General features: G+C 35.7%; 1 protein-coding gene across 1 annotated transcript; it reads right to left on the reverse strand.

Moving 5' to 3' along the window:
* Positions 1–6,484: 6,484 nt before the first annotated feature.
* LOC141620823 (uncharacterized) lies at positions 6,485–9,004 on the reverse strand. The gene has a single exon (XM_074437591.1). The coding sequence runs from the start codon at positions 9,002–9,004 to the stop codon at positions 6,485–6,487; it is 2,520 nt and encodes an 839-aa protein (XP_074293692.1).
* Between the last annotated feature and the right edge of the window lie 1,763 nt (positions 9,005–10,767).

Here is a 10,767-nt window from a genome sequence, read left to right on the forward strand (position 1 = left end):
CTTTCAAATTCCTCTTCTCTCGCCTTGGTAACTACTCTTCAATTCTTCCCCCCGATTCATCCTTAGTTCGTTTCCTTCTTATAATAAAAGTCCATGTGGACACCTTCCTTTTATTCCGCAGGATAGTCCCCTTGTTCAAGAGAACCCGGTTTTGAGAGAATGTAACATTGGAGGGCGTGAATGAGTTGAGAAATTGATTGTTTAAGGTTTGAGTTGTATAGGAGAATATAACTTGGAATCCTTTGGTTAGTCTTGTTAGTTGTGCTTGATATGGGAGCCTAGTGAGTTGAGAAACACCTTGGGATTTATGACTATTGAGAGCTTGTTTGTTATAGATGATTGAGCATGGGTACTACTACCTTAGTACATAAGATGGAATGAACTTGAGCTACTTCATTTGAGAGTCTCAATGTTTCTTGTGGAAAATTTAAGGAATGATAGTTAGCCCTAATCCTTGTAGGCCTTGAAAGGAATACAATAGGACATTGACGTTGCTTAATGGATTGGTATCGTACTTTGGAATTAGTTAGTTTGTTAAACCTTTTGAGTTGACCAAATCTAGTATAGAGTAGCCCTTGTTGACCTTTTTAATCATATCTGAATTTGGGAATTTTGGTGGAATGTTGTTCGATGTAGTTCGTAAGTTCAAAGATGTGATGCTAATTTATGGTATCGGAGACTAGAAGTATTAAGTGGTGAGATAAAGGGTAGACAAGCTATGGTACTTGGAGATGACATAGTAAGTGAAGTTCAATGACGAGAATTGTAAAGGAGATACTTTGTGACATGGGTGGTAACAAATGAATTGGTGTGGTAAATTGATTTTGGCTCTTAGAACCAATTGAGTTGAGGAATACCTACCTTTGTGGAGTCCTTGTTAGTCTTATAATTTGGTAGACTTTTGGGGCTTAGTTGAGCACCTTAGTGATGTAACCTTATCATAGCGATCATAAGCTTTGATGAGTGTTTGGTAAGCGGTAACCCTTTCATTGTGCCGCTTCTATTCTCCTTTCCTTCTCTTTAACGTTCGTTGAACCTTGTTTTTATGCCAAATTTTACGTATCTTCTTCTTGCCCGAGATATCTTCTTAACTTGAATACCTCTTATTTATGTCAATCGTTATCTTTACGGTCCGACTCCTTATTTCCTAACATGTCATTTGTTCCTTGCTTATCCTTCCTTAACGCCTTTTTATAATACTAATTCTTTTGAGAAATGTTGGCCTTGGTTGGACATCATGACCTTTGAAGGGATTGTTGTGTCTGACCCTTTCCTGGTTTTGAGAGGATTTGATATTGGAAAGACTTAGGTAGTGTGATGAGACATACTTGATGGTTCTTATACCTATAGATCCTTGATAAAGTGAGTACGTTGGATTGGTGGATGTTGTGTGTCAAATGTGAGTTGCATTGGTTACTAAGGTTATGGAACATGGCATTGTTGATTATGTTTGGGTACTAGTGCCTAGTACTTGACTTAAAATGGATGAAACTGAATGGTGGATTTGAGGATATAGGATTGACTAAGTAGACGAGTTTTTGATTGGCTTCCATAATAACTTTGGATATGAGGGTTTGATAATGTATATGTTACCGTGAGAGAAATGTTAAATGTGGGATTATTAGTTGATTTTAGAGAGTGAGAGTAAGCTACATTATTGGGAAGTCTTAGCACTTGTTTTGGTAACTAGAAAGGGTAATGGTATGGTTGACACCAATTGTTAGGTTAAAGAACATAGTTTCAATTTATGGTTTTAGGAACTCTGAGGCGATAAGGTGTTGTTACAATTAAGACCTTGTTTCTTGGGAATTTGGTGGTAAGTACATTTTAGGATGTCAAATTTGAAAAAAAAAAAAAAAAACTCCTTGGGATGTTGATGACCATAATGAATTGGTGGTGTGATTTAGTATTAGTTGACTCTTGAGAGTTCTTGAGTTGAGAGAGACTTAGTGTTGAGAAGAATTTGTTAACCCTATAGATTTATAGACCTTGAGGTCGCATTGAGTACTTGTGATGATGGGATGATGTTGTAGCTGAGTGTAGTTCCGCTTTTGGGAATCCTTAATGAGTAAAAGGATAGAGAAACTTGAGATCCTATTGATTTTTCAGATTTTGGGGTTGGTATGTTACTACCTTGTTTTGAAATAAGAACCTTGTGGAATATTTGAGGAACTTTCTCTTGGAGTTTATAGCTTGGTATTGGGATTCTTGATTGAAGGTTTACTTTTTGAGGAAAACATAGTTGACACTAGTTGGATACGAATATAGCTTTGTTGGAAGCCTTGACCTTAGGCTTGTGGAAGTTGTTTCTGGATGTTTGAGGATTTGGAACGATGAGATCCCACTTATAGTGGAATACCTTGTTTCCGAGAATAGATTAGGATGAGGTAACATAAGCAATTGAGGAAACCCTTGGGAGTGATGTGGTTATGAGTTTTGTTGTTAGGAAGTTTTTGGAACCGTTTTGGGCGTTGTTGTAGTTTGTGATAAAAGTGTCTGGCATTTCCTTGTTGTCTGATTTCCCTTCTTCCTTGATCATGAGCGTTACCGCTCATACCTCTTTTCCTTACTTCATCATACTCCTCTCATAAGTTTGATGTTGGTAACCTATGAAACTCCATCTTTGACACCCATTTAGGTTCGACTTCAATTCTTATCTCATGAAATTCATACAGCTCTTTTGATTATTGTTCTTATTATAGAACTTTAAACTAAAATTTTGAAAATGCTTTTATGATTTTTAATGGTTTTAACATTAATGAGTGTTAAATCTCGTTGTTGGAGACGTCCCAATAATGAGTTTTCTCATTTATTGGTGTAGAAATATTTTTATGTCTTGATATGAATGTGGATGTTCTTGTCTGATCAACGAGAGTATCACCGTTTCATTGGAAAGATACCTATATTTTCTTATAACTATATTATTAAGATGTTGTTTACTATAATTTCTCCTTCTAAGTTTCGAGGGCGAAACTTTTTAAAAGGAGGGGTGATTGTAACACCCCGTAATTTCGGACCGTTAATATATTTCGAAAGTAATTTATTAATCAAGTTGAATTTAATATTAATGTATCTGAAGTAAAAATAATTTAAAGAAATATAATTTTATTATATTTTGAAGTAAAGTATTTATTTAAATAGTTTCGAAACGTTTAAAAATAGTTTAAACCGTGTAAAAATCTTTTAATTCGAAATAAGGGCATATCGGGGAAAATGACAATTCTTTTGAACATTGGGTAAACGAATTTGGAAATGGGTCGTATGAGTATTCAATTTTCTTGTAATCTCGTGTTTAAAAACTTTGGTCTTGTCGGAATTTGCATTTGACCTACGGTTTTAATTATTATCGAAACGAGCCAAAACCGACTCGTAAAATCCCGACTCAAACCCGACTCCCTCCTTTCCTTTCTCCCTTTCCCGCGGACCACACCCCCTTCCTTTTTTTTTTTTTTTTTTTTTTTTTTTTTTTTTTTTTTCTGATTTCCTTTGTTCATCTACATCTTCAACCTTCTAAACATTCAAAACACCATTTTCATATACATTTCAAGCTAAAATTGTCACATCTCCCTCATTTCTACTCGGATTTTCACGAAATTTACATTTCCGGAATCCCCTCGTCGAGATCTACAACCTAGTATGTTTTAATTTCTGTTTTCTTGAAGTTGTTTTAAGACGAATTTTCGGTATTTTCGGTATTTATGTACTTATTATGGTGTTTTTATTGTTTAATTAGGTGAAGAATTGGAGGACGAGTTTGGGGACTCGTATATTGTCGAGGATAGCGGCTAGTGCTTGTTAGGGTTTGGGTTTAAGGTGCTAATTGCTCTTTTTCTAGCTTAAGGTAACATATTTCGAGTTACTCGACGAAAGATCGTCACATGCTTTGTTGTTTTTGGATGTTTTGTGATTTTTGGTTTGAGTAGAAATTTTCACATGTTAAAATTTGATGCATGCATGCTTAATTTATACCTTTTGTTAGTTTAAGTTAACAAAGTTGAATTGGGAACGATTAATTAGTGTTCAGACGATGTTATAATGAACAAAAATGGAAAAAAGAGAGGTGTAGGGGGGCGGCAGCAGGCCCGGCAGGCCCACGGCTGGCTCGGGTCGGCCCGTTGCTTGTTTCGCGGTTTTCCATGCATTGTTCGTCATTTTAGGTTCATTAATGAGATAATTAGAATAAGTAATGTATGGGTAAACTTTTGAATTAAATCAAATTAGTAGTAAAAATTATGTTAAAGGTAAAAATTATATTTATTTTGGTAGTTGCACATGTTAGTATAGGTTAGAAAATGAAATTGTAAAGATTAGGCTCAGAATGAATTATATAGCGATAATTGTAATGTTTTGTTGATTGTGCCGAAAACTGAGCCTTAGTCCCTTTGACTGATGCGATGTCAGTTAATTGAGTGATTGGTCAGCCGCAATTTAACCCGTACCTGTCGCAGGGTTGGGGTTGCGGGTAAAAATTCGGTTGAATGAATTAGATAATCGGCCTTTTTCTTGCTTTAGGCCATTTATTATATCTCTATTTCACATGTGTAGTTAGTTTAGTTTAAGTAATTTCTTATATTGTAAAAACGGCCCTAGATTCCCCGAAGCCTTTAATATGGTTAATATTGTTAGAATTGGAAATTGGTATTGAGGATTCTGTTGGTTTATCTGCTGAATAGACATTTATATAGCCTTTCACATGATAGAATGTTAGCATTTAGGTTGGTAAGTTGGACTTTTTGTCCTCTTATGGTTAAGTGAGTGTCTTACTTGTCTTGTGTGGTGTGGGCTAAAGCATTCAAGCTGGGACTAGCTGGGACTAGGTCCTAGGTGAGTATTTCGGCCTTCATCATAGATAGGTCTTTATAGTCTTTGACGAGTATATGTTCACTGCTTGATAGCCTTTGTGTTCCTGACTAGTGGATTTATATCCAAGTTGGGGCATGACCTCGTTACTTATTTTGATAGTAAGTGGCCAGCTTAAGTACTAGCCAACCCTTTGGTGGACTCCTTAGGGTACTCACTTTGTTTTTAGAAAAATTGTGGGTCTTGGGTGCGGTGGTGTGTATCCGCATGTCTAGGTCTCTTGGCAGATTTTAGGCTAGGGTTGTGTTGTGTCTTGGCCATGTTTTATTAATATTAACCGCTGAGCCAAGATACCGGTTCGATTACCTTTCCTACCTTGTGGTATAGACTCGAGTTACAAAGTGACTATTGACCGTACTAAGAACTTATGCCTGTCTTTGATATATTGCCCTTTCTTGTATGGTGACTTTATGAATTGTAATAGGTGAGATGTAAGCCGGTTACAATTGATAAAGTTTGGATTACAATTTGTTATATGTTTCACATGATAGCTTAATTGGGTCAATTTAGTATTCATATGTTATAATACTTGGAAATTAGATTAATTATCATCTTGTTTACATGTTTTACTACATGTTACATTAATTTTGACGATTCGTGGCTGGGAGGACTCGAAGTTACTCCCCACTGAATTGTGGCTTTCGTGTTTGTATAAAATGCGATTGACAGGTTGTTGATGCTTTGTTGGGGTCACAGACGAGCTAGTGAGCATAAGGAACCTTGGACCTAGTTTGGCTATTCCTATAGTAAACCTTTTAACTTTTGGTTTTGTATATAATTTGAAGGGACATATGTCTCCCTTTTCTATTTTGGGTTGTATCATTATGTATTTTCTTACCTTTAGCGGTGTTAAGTAAATTAGATTGTTAGCAATTGCAGGTTTTGGCACCCGCCTATTGGGAATGTTGGAGATGTTGTGTTTGGTTTAGAAATTTTTTTGAAATTACAGGTTTTTTATATAGTTGGACCAATTACAAACATATCCTACCAGTTTTTCCGTAGAATTTACGCGTTTAATTATCGGGTTATTTAAGGGTGTCACACAATCTATCTCCTCCTTCTCTCAAACACCAAAAACCCACTAAAAATCCTCCTTACAATCCCTAAATCCACCATAAATCCTTCATTTCTCCACCAAATCTCATAAAAATTATATATTTGGAATCCTCTCTTCAATCCTCATCTACTAGTAAGCTTTATTTTCATTTCCCCCAATTTTTGTTTAAGACACTTTTTTTTAGGGTTTCGAATTTAAGCTTAATAATTGTGTTTTTGTTGTTCTTATAGGTGAAGAATTTGAAGATGAGTTAGGTGACTCATATGTTGTTGAAGATGAAGAGTAATTTTGGGTTTTAAAAGCTTTCTCAAGTTATTACTTGTCTCTTTGCTAGCTTAAGGTAACTATTCCGAGTTACTCGACGAATTAATGTCACATAAGTAGTTGTTAGTAGCTTTAGTTGTTTGTTAGTTGTTGTTTGTTGTTATTGTGGTTTATCATGTTTATGGTTGATGTTAATGTTTGGTATTCATGTTGATTTTCACAGTAAGAAAAAAAAATTGCGGACAACATTTATACATTAAAATTCAAATATCGTCAATACATAGTAAATTACAAAGGAAAAATCTAAGAAAAATGTAAAGCCATCCGACGAGGATTCAAATCTTGAAAACGCCTAATAACATCATCATCACTCACTTGTGAAAAAAAATCTCTCTCAATATAAGTCACTAAACAATTATCTAATAGTTCATCGCTCATACTATTTCGCAAATAATTCTTCACATACTTCATGGAGGAGAAAACTCTTTCCACACTTGCCGTTGCCACCGGAAGTATCAATACAAGCTTCAATAACAAATAAACACGTGAATATGAAATATGTTTCTTTGTCTCAACAAGCATAATTGAAAGCTCACCAAGGCTCTTGATAAGATGAAATCTTGAATCCCTTAGCATATCACTTTCAAAAATATCAAGTTCAAACTCAAGTAGTGTTATCTCGGTATCATTAAACTCATTAGGATAGAACTTTGCAAGTCTAACCAATTTGTCTTTATCGAAAGAAGCAAAAACATCGGCGGGGCTAAAACAAGCCATACACATTAGCATCTCCATGCTTCTCACATCAAATCGGCTATCTAGTTCATGGACTTGTTTATCCAAAACACTTATAAACATGTCAATTCGAAATCGTTGTAGGTTAAGCTCGTTGACAAGACGACGTCTTGATCTTCCCGGAGGAGCATAAAAATCATCCATATTTGGGACTTCAATATTATGTTTTGCACAAAAGTTAGAAACCGTTTGAAGAAATTGATCCCATCCATCATTCCTAAACTTTGTCAAATGCTCCTTAATTAAATCAAGAATAGTCATGGCATTAACAATGTCTTGATCTTTTCTTTGTAATGCTTCACACAAAGAATTAGTGTATCCATACACCACTTTCATCAAATGTAACATGAAAACAAACTCAAAAGATTCAAGGTGATCTATCCCAATTTCGGCTTTAGCACGATCATCAACGGATTTAGCCCCTTTACTAATTATCTCAAAAACTCTAATAAGTGTGCCATATAAAGACATGACTCTCACAATTGATTTAAAATGAGACCCCCACCGAGTCTCTCCCGGTCTACTTAAACCAAGTTCTTGATTCAATCCCTTACCACTTTCAATTTCACCCGATGCTAAGGCCTCCAAAACCTTATCCGCTTGAATATCCCTAACCATCTCCAAACGTTTACAAGAATATCCAATATTATTAAGCACAATTCCAAGATTTTGGAAAAATTTGGCACAATCTTTGTTTTCTTTAGCCACCGCTACTAATGTCAATTGAAGTTGGTGCGCAAAACAATGAACATAATATGCACATGGATTGTCCCTCATTATCAAACTTTGCAAACCATTAAGCTCACCTCTCATGTTACTAGCTCCATCATAGCCTTGACCACGGATGTTTGACATACTTAATGAGTGGCCATCAAGTAGTTTCTTTATTTTCTCAAAAAGTGTCAAACTAGTTGTATTTTTCACATGCACAATCCCAAGAAATCTTTCACAAAGTTTACCATCTTTATTAACATAACGCAAACAAATAGCTAATTCTTCCTTATGAGACACGTCACTAGACTCATCGGCTAATAGACCAAAGTAATCACCATTTAGATCCTCAATGATAAGCTTAGTAGTCTCATGGGCACAACATTTAATTAATTCTTTTTGAATGGTTGGGCAAGTAACTTGGTGATTTCCCGGAGACTTAGCAAGAACAACTTTAGCAACACTTTCACTATTTTGAACAAGCCAATCCAAAAGTTCAAGAAAATTACCCTTATTACTTGACTTTGCTTTTTCATTATGTCCCCTAAATGCTAGTCCTTGCCTCAAAAGAAATCTTAAACAAGAAAGAGAGCGTAACAAACGGCATTTATAGAGACTCTTAGCTTCATCACTTACTTTTTCAATTATCTCTATTATTGATACTTTTTTATTAATAAAAGACTCATACTTTTGTTTAGCTACTTTGTGAGAACTACTAGTACCTTTCCCAACATGTTTTTTAAATCTATCCAACGCATTTTTCCAATTCTTAAACCCTCCAATCTCAAACACATTTGCTTTCGGGATACTTGAAGGCTCTTTGAACAAGTAACAACAAAAGCAAAATGCCGCATTATTTTCCTCACTATATTCTAGCCAATCATACTTATCATACCAAAGAACTTTGAAGCGACGCATTTTATTACCTTGGAAAGTTTGAGGAAATTCACCATTTGGTCTAGGTCTACAAGGACCTTTTCCGAAATATATCCTTCTCAAGGCATCTCGATCATTAACCCGGTAAGATGATATTGGCTTACGGTTTCCCGGATCATGTGGAGGATCAAGAGGAAGAACATTGTACTCTTCACTTTGATTACCCTCTTGAGTTGGTGAATTACCCTCATGCTCACTTTGATTGCCCTCTTGAATTGATGGATTATCGGATTCCCCTTCACTAATTTGCTCATCATTACTTTGCTCATCATTAATTTGCTCTTCTTGATTAGGGAGATTTTGAGCTTCTAATGACAACGGAGAAGAGGACGATGTGGTTTTTTGTGACTTCCGACTCCACATGTATTGTAAGCTATTCATTTTCGTTGATTCAATCTACAAACAAATAACAAATTCAAAGGCTGGTTGTAATTAAATCGTGCACTACTACTGCACTGTGCACATTCACTAACAAAGGCAAATTCATTTTAATTGTTCAATCATCAATCGTGCACTACTACTCATTTTTCCAAGCTATTCATTTTAGTAGATAAGGCAAATTCATTAACAAAGGTCAAAAGACAAGATTTTTAATTGTTCAATCATCAATCGTGCACTACTAGTCTACTACTGCACTGTGCACATTCACTGATTCACTGGTAAATTAAAGTAGCATCAAAATTTGTGATGAATAATAGTGTAAATGTCTACTTAACTACTTTCATGTTACAAACATTCAAAGGCTGGTTGTAAATTTTCAAAGTAATTTGGGATTTAGGTTTTGGGAACAAATTAATCAAACTAATAAGTAATAAGAACAAATTAATTGAATTTGGGGAACAAATTAATCAAAACTAATAACTAATAAGAACAAATTAATCGAATTAATCAACAATCAACAACAAATTAATCGAATTGAGAAGTAAGAACTGAGAACGAACACATACCTGTACCGCGACTGCCGACTGGTGGATGGTCAGAACTCGGACGCCAGGCAGACGGTGACCGGTGACGGCCGGAGGAAATACAGGCCGACGGCAGGACGGCAGGTGTGAGGTGTGGACAGTGGTTTGGGTTTATCGTCAGGCAACTTGTTCCTTCTATTTTGTGGTTGTGTTGATGTTTCTGTTTGTGGTTTGTGTTTAACGTCTTTTTTTTTTTTTTGTCACGTGAAGGCACGTGCCCTCACTTCCCCCCCCAAATCCGCCTCTGTGTTTAAGGCTTGAGATGGATTAAGTATTGTTGAATGATGCTTGATAAGTGTTGTAGCATTGTTAGAATGGGTTTTGGGAAAAAAAAAACGTGACAGTGCATCTTGTTCATAGGCCCGAAGCTTGACCGTGATGTGCCCACGGCAGGCCTGGGGTTGGTCCATGACTTTGGGGTTGGGTTTTGGGGTTTAATGCTTAATGTTTTGAGTTCTTTGGAGTATGTATTTAAGCATGGTAGTACTTTGAGCATGAGATTAGTTTTATTATGCTAAAATTATGTTGAATTAGCCATTTTGTAAATTAAAATAAAGTCTTTAGTTTGATAGCGTTCACATGTTAGGAATTGGAATTTAGCATGAGAATGATATTATGATAATTGGTTGAGTTAGACCAAAATGGGCAATTTCATTATGATAGAATATTGTTGAGATAATCATTTTATAAGTTGGATGTTTATAATTATGTCAATAGTAGTCACATGACAAGAATTGGGATTTAGCATGAGAATGATATTATGATGAATTGTATGAATTGGGCCAAAATGGGCCAAGACTCTGAGCTGGGCCAGTTTGACCAAATGAGTTTGGTCAAACTAGGTTTAAACCGGTCAGCCTCGATTTGACCAATGACCCGTCGCGGGACTTGGGTCGAGGGTTTGTCTTTGAGGTGATATTGGTTGTCATTGGATGTTTTATGTTGATTCCTTGATATTTGTAATTATCATTTCACATGTTGGTTGTTGGATGCTTTGGATACCTTATGCTTGAGTCTTGTTGCCTCTTTGCCATTTTAGCTTATTTTCATGGATTATGGTACTAGTGGTTAGCTGGAATTTGGATTATTATTGATATTGGAGATATTGTTGGATTGTCAGCTAAATATGCTCTTGCGAAGCCTTTCATATGCTAGGGTGTGTATGATCATTTGTGTGTG

The sequence above is a fragment of the Silene latifolia genome, chromosome X, assembly GCF_048544455.1.
Source record: "Silene latifolia isolate original U9 population chromosome X, ASM4854445v1, whole genome shotgun sequence".
Classification (NCBI taxonomy): domain Eukaryota; kingdom Viridiplantae; phylum Streptophyta; class Magnoliopsida; order Caryophyllales; family Caryophyllaceae; genus Silene; species Silene latifolia.

Bases quoted from the DNA above. Each gene is read 5' to 3' on its own strand.
- LOC141620823 (XM_074437591.1), bottom strand. From the start codon at position 9,004: ATGAATAGCTTACAATACATGTGGAGTCGGAAGTCACAAAAAACCACA.